The 19939-nt window shown below is 59.0% G+C and overlaps 1 protein-coding gene across 3 annotated transcripts in view; it reads left to right on the top strand.

The window, feature by feature from the left end:
* SERINC5 (serine incorporator 5) overlaps positions 1-19939 on the top strand; it is an 87452-nt gene that overhangs the window by 28060 nt on the left and 39453 nt on the right. For all 3 annotated transcript variants that reach the window (XM_051854068.2, XM_051854069.2, XM_051854067.2), the window contains one exon: positions 12215-12382. In XM_051854068.2, the coding sequence (XP_051710028.1) occupies positions 12215-12382 (168 nt within the window). The remainder of the gene's footprint in view (positions 1-12214; positions 12383-19939) is intronic.

Below are 19939 nucleotides of genomic sequence, written 5' to 3'. Positions count from 1 at the left end.
TTGACTTCTGGGGTGGACCCTGGGCCAGCGCTGCCTCTGCAGGTTGGGACATGAGCCTGGAGCCTTGTGGGGGCTTTTCTCTTGCCCCTTCCCCGGCTCTTAGCCCTGAGCCTTGGCACCATTTGGGGACGGCTGAGGCTTTGCCACAGCACAGGCAGGTTTTCTCACAGCCTTTCTCCATCGTAAGGGTTTATTACTGGGAAAGCTCTTGGGCCTGGGTGTCTTGTGTATGCTGTGGAATCTGCCCGCTCTGGCTGGTCAGGCAGTGGCGCGTGCCCTGTCAGTTCCCGGCAGGTCCCGGGCTCTGGGGGCTGCGGGCCAGCAGTGCTGTTTTTAGCGGCGTGGGCAGGGAGTGGGCAGGTGGGTTGTAAGTGGGGTCCGAGATTGTGGTAGTTTGTGATTTGCTGCTGCGGGATGGGGAGAGCGGCGACTGGTGCAGGTGTGGGTCAGGTTTAGGGTGCTCTGCCTTGTGAGCCCCCCAGGGTGCATCTCAGGAGCCTTTCACTGCATACTGGACTCTGAGACACTCACTGTCTCCTCACCGGGGTTGAACATCTGACGTGCGCTACACCGGCAGTGCTGGCCCGCGGAACTGTGGTTTCTGCAGCTACGCTGGTGTCCATCACCCTCAGCTCTCGCATCAGGGACATGCGAGGCCTGGGCTGGACCAGAGGCTGGAACCAGGTTCCGGGACAGACCCCAGTGTGGGATGGATTTCCTAGACGCTGAGTGGGATCAAATCCCCCAGAGGAGCCACAGCTTGGGCTGCCCACACCCCATATCTGAGCGCCAGTGTGCATCCCAGCCACTTCGCTTCTGATCCAGCTCCCTGTTAATGTGCCTGGGAAGCTGGGGGTGATGGCTCGGATATATGGGTCCCTGCCATCCATGTGGGAGACCCGGAAGTAACTCCTGGTTCTGGCTTTGACTTGATCTAGCCACAGCTGTTGCAGCTGTTTGGGGAACGAACCAGCTGGTGGAAAACCCCTCTTTCTTTCTCTTTCAAATAGATAGATCAATAAATTAATGTAAAAGCCCCCACTAGAATGGGGGCTTCGTGAGGGTGGGGGACTGTCCTACGCCTCCTGGCTCAGGCCTGGTCACTGGGAAACACTCCATCATATTTGCTTGAGGCATATGTAACCACGTGTGTGGCATCACAGTGCATGTATGTCGTATAGCACTGTGTTGTGTATCCACGTGAACTGTCCGTGTGCTGTGATGTCTTGTGCACAGACTCCTTTGATAGGGAAGGGCGCTCAGTCAGCCCCTGGAGCCCTGGGTCCCTCCTAGCTCAGCTGAGAGGGCCACGCAGTGAGCTCACTTCTGTTCCCCTGCCGCAGCATACTTTCGTGTGTCGTTGGCTCTGCGGCTTGGCAAGGCACAGGGCCTGGGCTGGCACCGGGCTCCTCTTGGAAAGGGCTGGGCCGGTTTCTCCATTGCCGCATAATCTCCATGACACAAGCAGGAGATGGAGGGCTTGGGGTTTGCATGGCTGCCAGCAGACTTGCTCTCAAACGTGAAGTAGAGCAAGCGGGAGTTCCCTCCCGCCTTTCAGAACTAACTCAAACAGTGTTTTAGAGCCTGCGCACGCGTTTCTGTGTTCCCATTCTCCTGTACTTTCCATGTTGGAGTTCAGGCTCTGTCTTCTAGCGCTGGCTTTGCTTCCCAGCCCCGTTCCGCTGCTTCACTGAGCACAGACAGCGCTTCCAACACCTCGCTTTTCCACAGTGCAAGTAAAGGTACCAAGATGGCTGCAGATTTTGGGCTTGTGTGTTTTTTAAAATTTTTATTTATTTGAAAGGCACAGAGGTAGAGCCAGAGAGATCGATATTCCATCCACTGATGGACTCTTGAAACGCCTGCCACAGCCAGGCGGGCCAGGCTGAAGCCAGTCTCCAGGAACTCAGTGCAGGTCTAACGCGGGGCAGAGACCCAAGTCCTGGAGGCCCCACCTAGTGCCTTCGGGGGGTGCATTGTCAGGAGGTTGGATCGCAGGTGGAGCCAGCAACGTGTGGCAGGCTGCATCTTCACTCCTGTGTTCAGCGCCGGCCTGGGAAGGGTTTTCATACACAGCTTTCCCCAGGTTGCTAGGATAGTTCCCTGGGTTCAGATCTGGGCTCTGATGGTGGAGTGTGAACGCTGACCGTCTCACTCCGTAGTCTGGCTCTGACCTCCCAAAGCCAGCTTCCTGCCACTGCACCTGGGGAAGCAGTGGGAGATGGCCCAGTACTTGGGTCTCTGCCACTCCCTTAGGAGACCTGGAAGAGGCTCCTGTGCTCCTGGCCTGTGGTTCCTGGCTCCCGCCTTAGCTGTTGCAGCCTCCTGGGGAGTGAACCAGCAGAGGGAGGTTCTCTGTCTCTTCCTGTCTCTCCTCTCTCTGCTTTTCTGCCTTCCAAGTAAATATTTTATTTTATTTAAATATTTTATTTTTCAATTTTTAAGGATTATTTATTTGAAAGGCAGAGTTGCACAGAGAGAAGGAGAGAGGCAGAGAGAGAGAGACAGAGAATCTTCCATCTGCTGGTTCACTCCCCAGATGGCCGCAACGGCCGGAGCTGTGCTGATCTGAAGCCGGGAGCCAGGAGCTTCCTCTGGGTCTCCCACGTGGGTGCTGGTAGCCCAAGGACTTGGGCCATCTTCTACTGCTTTCCCAGGCCATAGCAGAGAGCTGGATCGGAAGCAGAGTAGCTGGGACCTGAACCGGTGCCCGTATGCGATGGTGGCACTGCAGCTGTGGCTTTACCTGCTACCCCATAGGGCTGGCCCCTAAAATAAATCTTAAACAAGCAAGCAAGCAAGCAAGCAAGCAGTGGAAGAACTGGTTTCTGGGCTGGGCAGCTGTTTCTTGACTTCCAGGGAGTTGATTTTTAAATTTTTTCCGTTTCTGGTTGCTTCACATTCTGCCAGAAGTTCATTTACATCAGTTAAGCTGTAAACATTACAGCGGGAGGGAGAGCTGCCTTTCTTGTTTGTGGTATGAAACACGGAGCAAGGTCCGCCCTGACCGAGCCCCAGGGTGCAGTCCAGAGGTGTTTTCCTTGTCCCCTGTAGACGGCTGCGTTTCATCATGGCTGTTCTCCGCCTGCCTGACTCACTCTACAGATACTGGAGTGTTTCCCACCTGCGAGGGGGAAGGGGAGTGCTGCTCGCTGTTTTCCCACAGTGGGAGGCGCCTCTCTTGGCCAGAGGTGCTCCTTGGGAGAGTTCAGAAACACAGAGGAGCGTGGCCACTTGACCCTTGTGGCGCTGGGGACACAGGCAGCCTGGGCTCCCCCTTGTCTGTCACTGCTGTTGCTGTGACTGGCTATGTCCAGTCCACGCCGGGGGCAGGGCAGTGGGCTTTCCTGGGTAACACGCGTGCCATTTCCACGTGTGCGTGTTCGATGCGGGGCTGCCCTGACTTACGCCATCAGGACTCTGTCCAGTGAACGCCCGCGTTTCCTTTCTCTCCTCAACAGTGCGGGGGTGGGCTGGGGACGCGGTCTCTGTGCGCTGCCGCCATCCCAGGAGTCCACACGGCACACAGCAGGTCTGCTGTGCCGTGTCGGCTCAGTGGGTTCACGGCCTGGCGGTCACCACCGTGCATGTGGCAAGGAACGGTGGGGCTGCTTGGGCATCACTTACCCCACTGAGGCTGGGGGCTGCGCGTGAGCCAGGAAGGGCCGAAGGGAGGTGGCTTCTTCGGAAACGAGGGGCGGAATGGAAAGCTAAGCCTTCTAAAGTAAACTTAACAGATGGCTTATTTGCATGAGATAAACCCTCAGGAAGCCCCCAAAAACCCAGCATGCTAACTACACGTATGTGTTCAGTTTCTACAGCATGGTCGTTTCATGGATGTGGGGCTACCTGCAGCTATTCCGGCTGTGCAGTGAGACGTTCTTTGTTAAAAATTTTATATATTTTCTCTGAAAGGCGGAGCTCGCTCGCCCACCAGTCCACTCCCCAAATGCCTGCAGGGCCGGGAGCTCACTCCAGGTCTCTGGGAGTGGCAGGGGCCCCTGCACCTGAGCCACCGCCTGTGCCTCCCGAGGCGCACGCTGGCAGGACGCTGAAGTCGGACATGGAGCTGCGCCTGGTAGGACGCAGGCGTCCCGGGCAGCAGCTTTGGCACTGTGCCACATGCCTGCGCCCAAGACCTTCCTTCTGCGGACAGAGATGTGCCTGTGGTTTTTTTCCCTCCGGGCTTTAAGTCGTCATTGTTTGCTGCCAGTCAAGGCCTGTAGCAGGCACAGGGGTGGTGGGAGTTGCAGTAAAGCCCCTCACCGTCTCGCTGTGGGCGCACTGTCTCTGTGGGCTCAGTGGGACATGGTTTCTGAGCTTAGGCTGGGGAGAAGGAGCGGGGATGCAGGCTGTGGGGCCCAGGGTCACGCGGCCCGTCACTGCTCAGAGTGGGTTCCGTGTTCGTGCCCTCTGAGTGAACCCCGGAGCCGTCTCAGGGGAAGTGGCTGTGGCACGGATGTGTGGTCCTGCGTGTCGCTGAGCCTGAGACCCTGAACTAGGAGTGTAGTTCAAATGGGTGCAGGAAACGGAATGAAAAGAGAATGTTGTCTGGGGGAACATAGTTTTGAAATCCACACATATGAGAAGTCTTGAGAAAGTTTATGCAAGATGTGTATTGTGGGAAAAAACAACTATTCATGAGTTTGCAAATTTTTTCCCACCAAAATAAACTTACGTTTTAATTGGATTTTCCTGTGAGCTTTGTGACGTGCGCTGGCATAGCTGTGGGATGGAGACCCCGTGTACCTGAAGAAGGGATTTTGAGCTGGACTCGGCACCTTGAACTATTTCTGGGCTTTCCTCTCCTCATCCCCACCCCCGGCACGGGGACCCAGGCTGTGCTCCGAGTTCTGCCTCCGGCCGTTTGGGGACCTCGGTCCTTCGCACCACGCACTGCCGCCTGTGCAGGGACAGCTTTGCGCCTTGTGCAGCTAACGGAGATCCTTAGGTCTCTCCAGAAGCCAGGAAGGAGGGCTGAATGAAGGGTGGTGACAGATTGGAAGCTTTCTTGAAGCCGTCTTGGCCTCCCTGAGTGGCGCGAGTGGATTCCGGTGCTGCCTGGACCGTGGTCGTGAGCGTGACCCGCGGGTGCTGGGAGCGCCTGCGGCCGTCCCACTTGGAGTCCTTGCCGCCCTTGGATGCCTTCCCTCTGCTCAGGCTTCGGGCTTCACTGAGCGTGCTTGCCAAGTGCAGTTCACTTCCAGCATCCAGGAGCTGACGGGGGTGGAGGATGTACAGGCACCGCCACCGCCCTGCCCGCGAGCCCCACGTGGCATCCCAGCAGCAGTGTGTCGGATGGGAGACAAAAGCTGCCTCTCCCAGCCCCTGCCCTCCTGGCTCCTGCAGATGACATCGAGGACCAGGGAGGCAAGAGGGCAGCTCGCCTCGCAGAGCCCCTGCAGGCTGGAGTCCAGGCCCTCTGCTTCCTGCCCCGTGCTCTTCCCACCAGCCCTTGCTTCCTGCCTGCTGGGGACGTAGGAGAAAGCCTGGGGGGCGGCTGGAGTTGAGAGGAAGAGTCGGCGGGGAGCCTTTTATGAGTGGGGTGTGCGCCCGCCTGCGCCGGCTCTGTGCCATCTTTGACTTCTCTCCCCGTTTTTGCTGTTTCCAGCTGGTGGCTGTGGTGTTTCCTTTCAGCTCAGCAAGGCCCCGGCCGGAGTCCTAGGGCCTGCAGAGTGTGTGTGCTAGGGTGGGAGTGAGGGAGAGGCAGCCCCCAGGGGGCCGGGCTCAGGCCGGAGCAGCAGCGGTGGCTTGTCCTTGGCTGTGGTCCTGGCCCTGTCCAGAAACCGCGGCCGCCCGTGCCGGCGTTCCTGGCAGGGGAGAGCAGGAGTGGGCTCTGCGTGGGGGGTGAAGGACTTCTCTTTGCAGCATGTTTGGGGGAGGGGAAGGACCTTCAGAAGGGAAAAGCCCTCACTTTGGAGTCAGTACCCTGTTTGCGCATGTTTCGTATCCGGGTCTTGAGGTCGGCTGCGTTTTCTAGGGGTCAGCTTTCTGCTCCTTTATTGTAAAGGCTGCGGGGGGAGGGGCGGAGCAGGGAGAAGAGGATGCCCCACACAACCTCGTGCTCACATGCACACACACACGTGTACATCCTGGTACACACGCCACACGCGTGAGACTTGAGGCGCACTGCCCGGGGCGGCCTGACTGACACTGGACTCTGGAGGTTGGCCACTGAGGGCTGGGTGCCGTCAGGTGATCCCCCAGGCTCGCTGGGCCGTGGGTGCCGCCTTCTCGCCAGGTCCTCGCCGGCCAGCCCTCCGTGTGTCTCCCGCTGCAGGCACCCACTGGGGCCTCTTCACCACCCTGTGTCCATGCAGAGTTCTATCCCGAGCGCTGAGTTGGTACCAAGCTCAGCCCGCAGCACCGTTGGACTGTTGACTAACAGGGCTCCCGTGTGCAGCTGGCCCTTAGCTAGCGGAGCCAGGCTCTGTGTGCCCAGTGTTTGTAGAAGCCCTGTGCCTGCATCTCCAGACCATGCGGGAGGAGGGCCGCAGGTGCGCGTCTGACTCCCTTGTGACTGCACTGTGCTTTCTCCTGGGAGAGCAAAGTGTGCTCTGTCCACCGCGGCTGGTGTTGCCCACGACACTGGCGTCCCACAGAGCGCTGATTCCAGTCCCAGCTGCTCTGCTTCTGATCCAGCTCCCTACTGCTGTGTCCGGGAAAGCAAGGAAGATGGCCCAAGTCCTTGGACCGCTGCTACCCATATAGGAGACCTGGATGTAGTTTCTGGCTTCTGGCTTCGGTCTGGCCCAGGCCAGCCTGTTGAGGCCATTTGGGGAGTGAACCAGTGGATGGAAGACCTCTCTTTCTGTCTCTGTCTCTGAATCTCATATACACACATACAAACGCACACACACACTCTCTCTCTCACTCTCTGCTTTCAAATGAATGAAAAGAAACTCTTACAAGCAATGGTCCATCACACTCCCTGGGATGGAGTGCTGCCGCGAGAATGCTGGGTGCAGGCGGGCCCAGGGGGTGGGCGGGGGTGTCCCCACCGCAGCTTCACTCTGCATCTGGTTAGGGAGCCTGGGGTGGCAGGCGCTGTTTTGTTCATTTGTAGTTTTCTAAAACAAAAAAATTAGCTTTCATTTGTTAGAAGTGTTTGAGGTTCTCAGCAAACTGAATAGGAAGGGGTGGAGATTTCCCAGTGCACCTTCTGTCTGACACAGTCAACGCCCCACCCCCTCATTGTCCACACGCCCTCCTCCCCCCCTCCCCCCGCCCTAGGGCTGTATCCCGCTAGTAGGTGAACCCACATGGACGGGTCATCACCCAGGACCCACCGTTTGCCCTGGGCGCCACTCTGGTGGTGGTAATGTTTTTACCACGCCCTGTTCAGAAGTTTATGCCCTCTGGAGCTAGGCCCGCAGGCAGTGGCCCTGCTCTCCAGGAGTGACCCTGGCCAGGGACTGCTGTGGACGGCGCTGGCAGAGGCGGGGCTGGCCGCTGTGCTGTGGCAGCTTCCTGGCTGTGAGATCAACACTTCTCTTGTGGTGCTCTTTGGGATTTCCACCTGGAGTCCCGGGCCGCAGCTGACCCGAGTGTGCCTGTCCCCTTGGCTTTGGGCTGCTGAGTTGAGAAAGGCTTAGTGACTGAGTAGGTAAGGACTGTTGGATTAAATAGGGTGATTGTGTCTTCACACACACACAAACGGAAGCAGACATTTATATACGTGTGTATATGTACGTATTTATTTTTATTTTAAGATTTTATTTATTTGAGAAGTAGAGAGAGACAGAGAGAAAGGTCTTCTTTCTGTTGGTTCACCCCCTAGATGGCCACAATGACTGGAGCTGCGCCGATCCGAAGCCAGGAACCAGGTGCCTCCTCCGGGTCTCCCACATGGGTGCAGGGGCCCAAGCACTTGGGCCATCTTCTGCTGCTTTCCCAGGCCACAGCAGAGAGCTGGATTGGAAGTGGAGCAGCTGAGACTAGAACTGGCGCTCATATGGGATGCCAGCATTGCAGGCAGAGGATTAACCTACTGCGCCACAGTGCTGGCCACTGTATATGTACTTTCAAGATTTATTTATTTGAAAGAGTTACAGAGAGAGAGGTCTTCTGTCTGCTGGTTCACTCCCCAAACAGCTGCAATAGCTGGAGCTGGGCTGATCTGAAGCCAGGGGCCAGGAGCTTCTTCTGGGTCTCCCATGTGGGTGCAGGAACCCAAGCGCTTGTGCCATCCTCGGCGGCTTTCCCAGGTGTATTACCAGGGAGCTGGATCAGAAGTGGAGCAGCAGGGACTAGAACTGGCGCCCATCTGGGATGCTGGTGTCGTAGGCAGTGGCTTTGCCACTACACCACAGCACGGCTTGGGCGGGAGGCATTTGTATTCAAATCCTATAGCTTTGTGTAGAGTCAGATTAAGGAGGTCTTTGAGATTTCAGACCCATGCAGGGATACCTGATTCCAGTGAAGGTACAGGGTGGAAGCCTCGGCTTTCTTCAGATGTCCCGCAAGCGCGTCCCTTCTCCCCCTGCTTGTCTATCCCGAGACAAGGAGTTACGCTCTCGGGGTCTGTCCTCATTGCTCCCTTCCGTGGGGGTGGAAGGGAAGCTTGAATGTTGCTTCTGCCGTGGGAAGCTGCTATCATGGGGAGCATGAATTCGTTCTGAAATATTTCTTTGCCCAAGTAGCGTACGTTTTTGTTTATTGCGTTTGGATTTGTGATACAGTCAGACTGCTGTTCTCAGAGCACAGGCGTCAGCAGCGGCCAGGGGGCGGGGCCCAGAGGGAGGCCTGCTTGGCCCAGCCGGTGCGGTGGGGGAGGGGAGAGAGCGTGAGTGGGAGGAGGCCAGAAAAGCTGAGGACAGGAATGAGTTCTGAGCCTGCCTGAGGGGCAGCACCCGTGCAGCGGTGTCAGGGTCCCCTCCGGGGCCTCCTAATTCCTGTGTGTTAAGTCCTGAGCTTCTTTCCAAATCATTATCGAGAGGTGGAATCACTAAGTTTTAGGTTTCATATAGAGCAAACTGCCGAGACACAGCTTGGGTTGTAATTTGCAAGTTTATGGCGCTCTGCCTTGTAGAATTCTTTGCTTAAGAGCGATGTTCTCTGCCACCAGGTGTTTGATTAGGTCATCCCAGAGACCACAGACGGACCATAAGCACGGCTCCATGGCCCATTTTACAGATGAGCTGACTAAGTCTTAACTCACTCATGGTCCAGGGCTGTTAGGTGGCAGAGCCACAGTGCGCACCCAGGAGGCTGACTCCAAGCCTGAGGTCTTAGCCGCTGTGCCCGACTTCTGTGGTCTGGTTTCCCCAGGTCGGGGGTGTGTCTGCGTTAGTGGTGCAGCAGGAGCCCTGTGCTCCTCTGGGTCCAGGCTCCCCCTTAGGGGTGTGGGGTGTACAGCTCTGGGAAAGACTCTCCTCTTCCTTGGAGCTCCACACTCTACTTACTCCAGTTGTTTCCTGCAGGCTTGGCGATCTTTTACAAAAAGGCTTGTTTGTTGGAAAGAGCAGCAGAAAGAGGGAGAGACAGAGAGAGAATGATCTTCTGTCTTCCGGTTCCCTTCCCAAATGGTGCAACAGGCAGGGCTGGACCAGGCCAAACCCAGGATCCAGGAACTCCATCCATATCTCCCATGTGGGTGGCAGGGCGCGAAATATTTGGGCCATCTTCTGCTGGCCTCCCAGGTGTGTTAGCAGGGAGCTGGATTGGAAGTGGAGCACTGGGGACTGAACCAGCGCTCCTGTGTCCGGCACTCCTGTAGGGGGTGCTGGCACAAGCGGCGGCTTAACCAACTGCAGCACAGGGCTGGCCCCCAGGCATAGCCTGTCCACCCCAGCAGGTCCCTGGTGCTCCTGCCGTTCTGCGTCTCCTATATGTTCATCAGTCAGATACGTCAGTTTCTTGAGCACAACTGCTTGTTCGTTCGTTCGTTCGTTCATTCTTTTTTATTTGAAGGAATTGGCGGGGAGGGAGGGAGGGAGGAGAGAGAGAGAGAGAGAAAAAAAAAATGAATGAGGGAGGGAGGAGAGAGAGAGAGAGAATGAATGAATGAATATCTTCCATCTCCTGGTTCATTCCCCAAAAGGCCCTGATCACCAGGGCTGGGCCAGGCCAAAGCCAGGAGCCAGGAGCTTCTTGGGGTTCTCCCACGTGAGTGCAGGGCCCCAAGGACCTGGACCATCTTCCGTTGCTTTCCCAGGTGCATTAGCAGGAAGCTGTATTGGAAGAGGAGCAGCTGGGACTCGAACTGATGCCCATATGGGGTGCCCGTGCTGTAGATGGTGGCTTCACCCACTATACCACAGTGCCGGCCCCTCGGCTGCTTTTTTTTAATGACCTTTTCTCCATCTGTCCTTTTCCTAGTTCTTCGGCTCCATTTTTGGTTTTGCTCTTCGCTGATTGCCGTAATCTTTGTTTCGTCGAAGAGGGCTGATGACAGAGCTTCAGATGAGCTGAACTTTCTCTGTGTCAGGCCTCTCCCACACCCCTGATGCTTGTGGGTGAAGCCACTCTGCCAGGCCAGTCCTGCTGGCCACCGGGTGGGTGGCATGGACTCTTCCTGCATGTCCTGTGGTCAGGGCGCCAGCCAGAATGAGCCTCGGGTCGCTCGGGTCGCCCTGTGGAAGTCTGGGCCAGGGTTTGTGAAACACCAGCTCCATGTACGACACTGGGCTCGGTGTCTGCAATTCACTTCAGTTCCCACACTGACTTGGTGTGCCTGGACTTGGTGTAGACCCCACTGGTCGAGCCTGGGGCCCCCAAGATGCCTCACTTCCAGTGAGTCTTCGGAATATTCATGGAAGTGCATGGCATGAAAAAAAATCTTTGGATTTTGAATCTTTTACACCAAAATTTATTATTCTTACTGGTTTTTGAGAGAGCAGGAGACAGGAAAATCTCCCACTTGCTGGGACACCCTCATGAGTGCCTGAGGGGCCAGGCACTGAAGCTGGGAGCCAGGAGTCAACCCAGGACTCCTGCGTGGGTGGCAGGGACCCAACTCCTTGGGCCAGCACTGCCACTGCCCAGGGTCTGCGTTATCTGGAAAGTGGAGTCAGGAGCCAGAGCTGGGTGTCGAGTTCAGGCACCGCCATATGGCACGTGGGGGTCTGCACTGCTAGGCCACACACCTACAGCTGAATTCAGCCTGTAGTTCCCGTCTCCGTGAACACTTGAAATGCTTGTACTTCTGACTGCTTGACTGTCAGTCAGGGCTTCCCTGCCCTCTTTGTAAATTCAGAGATTGGCTAGGCCTGGTTAGGATGGCCCGCAGACCTCAGGAAGGCCACTGTGTGGGTACAGCTGATTCCATCACGGGCACTGGAGGTGGGCCCTGGCTCCCTGTGCTCCCCAGAGCTGGGCGCTGGAGGTGGGCCCTGGCTCCCTGTGCTCCCCAGAGCTGGGCGCTGGAGGTGGGCCCTGGCTCCCTGTGCTCCCCAGAGCTGGGCGCTGGAGGTGGGCCCTGGCTCCCTGTGCTCCCCAGAGCTGGGCACTGGAGGTGGGCCCTGGCTCCCTGTGCTCCCCAGAGCTGGGCGCTGGAGGTGGGACCTGACTCCCTGTGTTCCCTCCCCAGAGCTGGGCGCTGGAGGTGGGCCTGGCTCCCTGTGCTCCCCAGAGCTGGGTGCTGGAGGTGGGCCCTGGCTCCCTGTGCTCCCTCCCCAGAGCTGGGCACTGGAGGTGGGCCCTGGCTCCCTGTGTTCCCTCCCCAGAGCTGGGCGCTGGAGGTGGGCCCTGACTCCCTGTGCTCCCCAGAGCTGGGCACTGGAGGTGGGCCCCGGCTCCCTGTGCTCCCCAGAGCTGGGCGCTGGAGGTGGGTCCCGGCTCCCTGTGCTCCCTCCCCAGAGCTGGGTGCTGGAGGTGGGCCCTGGCTCCCTGTGCTCCCACCCAGAGCTGGGCACTGGAGGTGGGCCCTGGCTCCCTGTGTTCCCCAGAGCTGGGTGCTGGAGGTGGGCCCTGGCTCCCTGTGCTCTCTCCCCAGAGCTGGGCACTGGAGGTGGGCCCTGGCTCCCTGTGTTCCCCAGAGCTGGGCGCTGGAGGTGGTCCCTGGCTCCCCGTGCTCCCCAGAGCTGGGCACTGGAGGTGGGCCCTGACTCCCTGTGTTCCCCAGAGCTGGGTGGGGGTGTGCTGAAACTGTGCCCCAGACTCCTCTTACCCAGGACATCCCTGGGGCTCCTGTGTGGGGAGCGGGGCCGAAGCCCACCGCCTCTCCGGGGGCCATCGCCCACGTGTGCTGAGAGCCCCCCGTGTTCCCTTCCAGCTGGCCTGCTGCTGCGGCTCCGCTGGCTGCTCCCTGTGCTGCGGCTGCTGCCCCAAGATCCGCCAGTCCCGGAGCACACGCTTCATGTACGCGCTCTACTTCATCCTGGTGGCCGTGCTCTGCTGCGTCATGATGTCCCACACTGTGGCCAACGAGATGAGGCGCCACGTGAGTTGTCCCTCCACTCTCCCGCTGCGGCATGGGCTTGGGAGGGCCGGGTGGGGTGGGGCTCAGTCTCTTGCCAAGCTGGCCTTGGCCTTTCGCGCTGGTGGGGTGCCCCTGGGGGTCGGGGTGGGGACGGCCTCCTTCAGAGGGTGGGACTCGTCCCCGCCACCTTTGTGGCTGTCCTGATGAACGCACAGCCTCCTCTCCTGGACGCCTGTCCTTGGCCCTGGGATGCCCGCCTGCTCTGGCCCTGAGGTTCCCCCAGGAATGGGGAGGGACCCTGGCTCGTGTTTGCCTCCTGGACAGACCCCGCAGGGTGGCATCTCCAGGCTGAGAGCCGGATTTCTTGGCAGTGGATGTGGTGTTTGGCCTGGCGCCTGGTGCTGATGGCTGCAGAGCTGACATGCCCTTCTTCCCCGCTGTGGGGCTTTGGATCGGCCTCACACGGGGGCCTCTGGTGGGCTTCTGAGGGCGCCGCCTAGGCTCTGACCCCATTGACAGGAAAGACCAGGGTGTCAGCAGGGGGATGCCAGCACCTCACCTTTACTCCTCGTTGGGCTGAGGTGAGACGGGGCTCCTGCCTGCAGGGAGGTGGCTTCCTTCAGCTGCCCCTCACTCAGTGAGCCGACTTGGCCACCAGTGCCGAGGCAGGGCCACCTGCCTTTGCCAGGGAGGGTGGCACACAAGGTCGGGGGGGCAGCTTCATCCCAGGAAGGGGGCAGAGGAATGTCGGCATTCAAGGACCTGGACCCACACAGACTCAGCACTCAGTACTGCACCTCCCACGCGGGAGCAGGGGCCCCGGGCAGGCCCACAGGAGGCCGTGGCACCCACACAGACTCAGCACTCAGTACTCAGCACTCAGCACTCAGCACTGCACCTCCCACGCGGGAGCAGGGGCCCCGGGAAGGCCCACAGGAGGCCGTGGCACCCACATAGACTCAGCACAGTACCTCCCACAGGGGAGCAGGGCCCAGGGCAGGCCCACAGGAGGCCATGGCACCCACACAGACTCAGCGCTCAGCACTCAGCACTGCACCTCCCACGCAGGAGCAGGGGCTGGGGCAGGCCCACAGGAGGCCGTGGCACCCACACAGACTCAGCACTCAGTACTCAGTACTCAGCACTCAGCACTGCACCTCCCGCGCAGGAGCAGGGGCTGGGGCAGGCCCACAGGAGGCCGTGGCACCCACATAGACTCAGCACTCAGCACTGCACCTCCCGTGCAGGAGCAGGGGCTGGGGCAGGCCCACAGGAGGCCCCCACAGTGAAGATGGCCCCCTACCATGAGTGACTGGGAAAGGAGTGTTCCCTCCACCTGTATCCTATCCTTGAAGCTTTCTCTTGGGTAACACATTTATCATTGTGCTTGGTGTCTGAATAGGGTGGAAACCAGTCAAAATGGCAACTTTGTTTCCACCCAGATTGCTTTACAGCTGGCCCTGAATAGCCACTGCACTGGGCCTGCCTCCTACACACAGCTTCTTGTTAGAAGAGAGGGTGCAGCCTCCGGGGAGACAGGGGGCTGAGACCCCAGGCCGCCTCCTGCCCTGGGAGCTGGGCACCCTTACTCCAATCTGGTCACTAAGTCTTGTTTGTGGCAAAAAATCAGTGAACGGAATCCTGCAAAGGGTGCTTCCCCTCGCGTTCTGTCCGCTGCCTTTGGTTTTCCAGTCGTGTAGTGTTCTATATTCCATAAGCGCTGGCTGGCGCCCGCTGTGATCCCCTGGGAGTGCCGAGTGAGGCAGCTCTCTGTGTGTGGCCCCAGCTTCTAAGGAGTTTTTTTCCTTGCTAGAATTATGCCTGGCATCCGAGAAACAAGGTCTGGGACCGTAAGTGGTGTCCCCACGTTGGAGCAGAGATGACTTGGGAGCCACAGCTGTGTATTTTTGGATCTGCTTTCATCACAGTTTTGCATAATGATTTTAACACCTAATTACCATTCAAGTAACTCGTCCAGTGGAATAATCCCGAACAGCTCCAGCTGGTAGCTATACTTCTGTCTCCCCCCCACCCCGAATTTATCTGTGAGAGGGAGCAAGAGAAGCTGCTATGTGATGGTTCGCTCCACAGATGGGCCAGGACCTGGGCTGGGAACCAGGAACCCCATCTGGATCTCCCAGGGGGTGGAGGGAACCCACGTACAGGAGCTACACCTGCTGCCTCCCCGGGTGTGCATGAGCGGAGTCGGGAGCCAGAGTTGGGACTTGAACCCCAGGCCCTCAGCTGTGTGATGCGGTGTCTTGACCAGTATCTTAGCTGTTCAGGCAAATGCCTGCCCCGGGTCTGTGCTGACTGCTGATGGGACGTTGAAGGAACAGATGTTGCCTGGGAGAAGTGACACTGTATGAATAATAATAATAATAATAATAGTGTTTTAATAACTAATGTCTGTGAGTGGTCCCAAGTCCCAGGTTTTATTCTCAGCAGGTTTTCTTCTATATCTGCCTGGATAGCGTGCACTGTGCCCCCCTGAGTAGGTACTGGGTTGTCCCTGCCCCCGATCCAGACCAGGAAACTGGGCAGCGATGTAAACACCTGGTCCCAAGGGCTCCAGACACTCGGCGGTGCTGGGATTGCATCCGGGCTGAATGAGTTCTCAGCTTCTAACAGTTAGCTGAGGATGAGGAGGGGGCGGGGACCAAGGATGGAGAGCAGCGCGCGGAGGGTGGGGGAGTCCGGGCTCCAGCGCTGGGGTGGGGGAGTCCGGACCTCAGTGCTGTGGCGGGGGGTGAGTCCGGGCTCCAGCGCTGGAGTGGGTGAGTCCGGGCTCCAGTGCTGGGGTGGGTAAGTCCAGGCCTCAGTGCTGGGGGGGTGAGTCCGGGCCTCAGCGCTGGGGGGGGGGTGAGTCCGGGCCCCAGTGCTGGGGTGGGTGAGTCCGGGCCTCAGCGCTGGGGGGGGTGAGTCCGGGCTCCAGCGCTGGGGTGGGTGAGTCCGGGCCTCAGTGCTGGGGTGGGGGAGTCCGGGCTTCAGTGCTAAGGCCTGTTTATTCTGGAGCAGGAGCTGTCATCTCAGAACCAAAAAAGAAAGGCCGGGGGCGGTGGGGGGCGGTGGGGAGCGGTGGGGAGGGGATGAGGCTGGGGCTATGTGTACCTGGCGCCACCCCGACCCCTGGAGGCTGCTGCTGACCTCCGAGTGCCTGTTTACAAAGCCGTGGCAGGACCTCTGCGTAGGGAGTGAGGTTCCTGCTGGGGGCGTCTCCGAGCCAATCAGCTGGCCAGACGAGTCAGCGTGTTCTGTGGCCTAGGGGTGGTGCTGACCTCACCTCTGGCAGCGCTGAAAGGCCTCCTTGTGGGATGCACACTGGGCTTCTGCAGTACTCGCCCTGTGGGCCGCGCAGATGCCCGCGGTCCTGCCTGGGAGGGGAGACAGAGCTGTCTATCATACGGGAGAGGGAGTCACGGCCTCCCACCACATTCCTGTCTCTGTTGTGCCCGAGGTGCCTAGCCACAGTCACGTGACCTGGGGAGTGTGGGTCAGGAAAGTGGGCTGGTGCTGGAGGGGCCTTGGGGTGCCGGTCAGGGGCGGTGGGGTCAGGGGCGGTGGGGCCAGGAGTGGAGGGGCCTCGGGGTGCCGGTCAGGGGCGGTGGGACCAGGGGTGGAGGGACCTTGGGGTGCTGGTCAGGGGCAGTGGGGCCAGGGGTGGAAGAGCCTTGGGGTGCCGGTCAGGGGCGGTGGGGCCAGGGGTGGAGGGGCCTTGGGGTGCCGGTCAGGGGCGGTGGGGCCAGGGGTGGAGGGGCCTTGGGGTGCCGGTCAGGGGCTGCAGGGCCAGTGGTGGCGGGGCCTGGCTAGTCAGGGTGTTTGGTGCAGAGGTCAGGGAGGTGGGGAGCTCCCTCTGTGGTGGCTTGCAGAGTATACCCGAGTTTAGACCATGTGAGAGGGACCTGGGGGAGACCTGGGGGTGAGAGCCCCTCTGTGTGGGTTGGATAGGGCGTGGGTTTGACTTGTCTTTCCACTTCAAAATATAGCAGCCCTATTTTGTTTTGTTTTTTGCAGGTCATTCTTGTCATAAACCGTGTAATCTAAGTAAGAACAAACTGGAAGTATCTGATGTCTCAAAGATTAAAAATCTGTTTTGGAGGCAGCTAAGAAGCTGTTTAGGACTCATCCCACATCAGAGAGCCTGGGCCTGGGTCCTGCTCTGTTCCACATCTGGCTTCCTGCTCACGTGCCCTGGGAGGAAGCAGGCGGTGGCTCACGTGCTTGGGTCTTTGACGCCCAGGTGGGAGACCTGGGTTGAATTCTGAGCTCCTGGCTGCTGCCTGGCCCAGCCCTGGCTGCTGTCAACATCCCCAGGGGGGTGGGTTGGGGGTGGTGACCCAGCAGATGGGAGTTCCCCTGTCTGCCTGCCTGAAGTAGATTACAAAGGAAAAGGAACAGGTGAGAGAGTAGTTCCTGCTGCACCTGTTGGATGCACATGTAACCTGTGCGTTGAAGGCAGACGGTGACACGGCAGGTCCGGGTGCCCGAGGGAGGCGGTTGGGGAAGGAGCAGAAAGGAGGGAGCTTTCTGGAGCCCAGCCTGTGCTGGAGAAGGGAGCTCAGGGCCTGCCAGGCCCCCAGAGCGCAGCCAGGCTGGGTGGGAGGAGCCTGAGACGCCGCTCACCCCTTGGATCCCTTTTCTTTCCCATGATCCCCCTGGCCGCAGGATGCCTGAAGATGGCTGCATTTTGTATATTTTATATTCTCAGAAGCTAGAATTAGGTGCAATACCAGGACGTGGGGTGTATGGAGTGGGGGAAGGGCTCTGGTCATGTGAGACCCCTGGCCTTGGTGCTGTGGTGGGCTGTGCATCTGCCGTAAACGCCAAGGCTGCCACCAGCTTCAATTTTTTTTTTAAGATTTATTTATTCTAAAGACAGTTATAGAGAGAGGTATAGACAGAGAGAGGTCTTCTTCCATCTGTTGGTTCACCCAGATGGCCACAACAGCCAGAGCTGGGCTGATGTGCAGCCAGGAGCCAGGAGCTGCTTCTCCCACGTGGGTGCAGGGGCCCAGGGACTTGGGCCATCCTCTGCTGCTTTCCCAGGTGCGTTAGCAGGGAGCTGGATCAGGAGTGGGGCAGCCAGGACTTGAACCGGAGCCCATGTGGGACGCCGGCACTGCAGGCCGGGGCCTTAACCCGCTGCGCCACCGCACCGGCCCCCGCTGGCGTCATGTGGATCGCAGTGCTTTGTTCCTTCTTTTGCTCCAGAGGGTGTCGGGCTTTGTCCGCTTGCAGCATCCGTCTCTCCTGGACCCTGGTTCTGTTGTGCACTTTGCTTCCTGCCAGTGGGATCAGGCAGTTCCCCTGTGAGCACTGCCTGCCTGGGGTGGCTGCTGTCCCCGGGATGATGTCACAGGGTAGAGCAGGCTTTGAGGGAATGTCCAGGCTCTGGGAGTGACGGGCCTGTGGCTGCCCTACCTCCTCCATGCTGTTCTCTCCCTAGAATGGGCCAGAGTCAGCCAGACCCACCCCCAACTCGCCAGACCCACATCCGAGATGGCAGCGGAGCCTCCGTTGGATACCTGGACGCCTTGCCCAGGGTCTGCTAGGCCTGTAGGCTCTGGGCAGCAGGGTTCTGAGTGTGGCTGCCGGCGGATGTCTGGGAACCCCTGCGCCTGAGTGTGCGACGCACGGGGGTGGGATTGCTCGGACGGCCCGGCAGCCCCATCCTGAATGAGGAGCTCCCTGCCGATTTCTGTCCCCTGCAGTTGTGTGAGGGCTTGGGCCTCCCCTGCCCCCTGTCTGCGCTCTGTGTCTGTCCTGTTTTCACCGTATGCCACAGGCACGGCCCCTCTCAGCTGTGCCTTAGCCACTGCCGCATGTTCTCCCCGGGCAGCTCGCTCCTGTCGGGCCTGATTACTCCTCCTCGTGGGGCCAGGTGCACTTGTCCTCGGGCAGTGCTGGGGATACGGACACAGTCTTTCTCCGTCACTGTCGCTCCCCCTCTTCGTGGAGGAACGACACAGGACCCTGCGCTGTTCTTTCGTCTGCTCGGCCCTCCCCGGGTTTGCTGCTGGTTCTTCCCGGGTTGGCTACTATCCCTTCCACCTCCGTGGAAGGGCAGTTCCCCCTGGCCGCATTCCCCACTTCCGCAGGGGAGCGGCACACCGCCGGCCGGCTCTTTCGGGGGCTGCACGGGTTCCCTTAGATGTTCCCCATAGATGTTCCCGGTGCATGCCGTTTCTCTCCTCCTTTATAGTCCTCCTCCGCCAATCCCAACTCGGCTGCCCACACGCCGAGTACGCTGCTCTCCTCCAATCAGGAGCAAGTCCTACAGCTCATTAGTTGAACTCGAGGCAGCTGTGCGGAAGCTGTTTACTTCTCTCCCAACGCCATATTGTGGGAGAGCAGATGCATAGAATAAGTCTTAATTCCAGTAACAGTCTAGTCCGGATTGCTCCCCACACGTCACCACATCTCTAGGTCCAGTGCTGAGTGCGTGCTGCCCACAGACGGGCTGGGGCATGTCAGACTTCTACTCCGCCTTCCACGTGGTTGTGACTCGGCCAGGCCAGTCCCCCACATTCTGTGCTCTGTTCTCCTGTGCCCCACCTTCCTTCAGATTTCCTGACCATCCTGGGGAACCGAGCGTGCCCTCTGCTTCTGTCTCTCTCCCAGGTGATGCCCTGTTCCAAGTTCCGGGGTCACCACAGGGCAGCAACCACGGATGAACATAGAAGCTACTTTCCTTAGAGACACCCTAGTGATTTTTTCTGCTGAAAGATTTGAAAGGCCTCTAGTTAGAGGGAGAGATGGATCTTGTGTGCTGGTTCACTCTCCAGATGTCCTCAGTGGCCAGGCTGAAGCCAGGAGCCTGGAGCTCCATCTGGGTCTCCTGCGTGGGTGGCAGGGGCCCAAGGACTTGGGGCATCTTTGGCTGCTCTCTCCGGTGCATTAGCAGGGAGCTGGATCAAAAGTGTGTGGGATGCCGGCATTGCAGGTGGCAGCTTAACCTACTGCAGCACCACACCAGCTCCCCGATTTTTTTAAAAACATATTTATTTGTTGACTTGAGAGTCAGGTAGGACTGCTGCTTCACTCCCCAAATGCCTGCAATAGCTGACACAATGCCAAGGCCAGGGCCAAAGCTGGGAGCTGGGAAACTCGGGCGAGGCCTCGCATGTGCGCATGTGCGTGGCAGGAGCCCACCTACTTCCCTGGTGCCCCCCCCCCCCCCCCACGGGTCTGCATTAGCAGGAAGCTGGAGCCAGGACTTGAAGATAGGCGCTCTGATAAGGGGTGTGAATGTCTTCAGTGGTCCCTGGAGTCCACGGGGCCGCGATCCAGTTTGAGTGAGACCCTGAACTCTGGTAGCTGAGCTGCTTTGGTTCCTGTTTTTAACCCAAAGAGTTCAGAGGATCGTAGTGTAGGTGCTGTGTGAGGGAGGCCGGGGATGTGACAGTGCCTGCAGGGGGCCTGGCCGGTGAGGGCATGGGGGACGGTGCACGTGTGACGGCCAGTGTAGCAGAGATGGCCATGGCTTTCTGGAGGCTAGAACTCTGACTATGCTGTTGGAAGACGTGAAGGTGCTAGAACCCCGCGTGCTGTCTCTGCTCCTGCCCCTCACCTTGTCTC

The sequence above is a fragment of the Oryctolagus cuniculus genome, chromosome 14, assembly GCF_964237555.1.
Source record: "Oryctolagus cuniculus chromosome 14, mOryCun1.1, whole genome shotgun sequence".
NCBI classification, from domain to species: Eukaryota; Metazoa; Chordata; class Mammalia; order Lagomorpha; family Leporidae; genus Oryctolagus; species Oryctolagus cuniculus.
The sequence above is the reverse complement of the archived record's forward strand: the minus strand, read 5'-3'. Positions and strand labels throughout refer to the sequence as shown.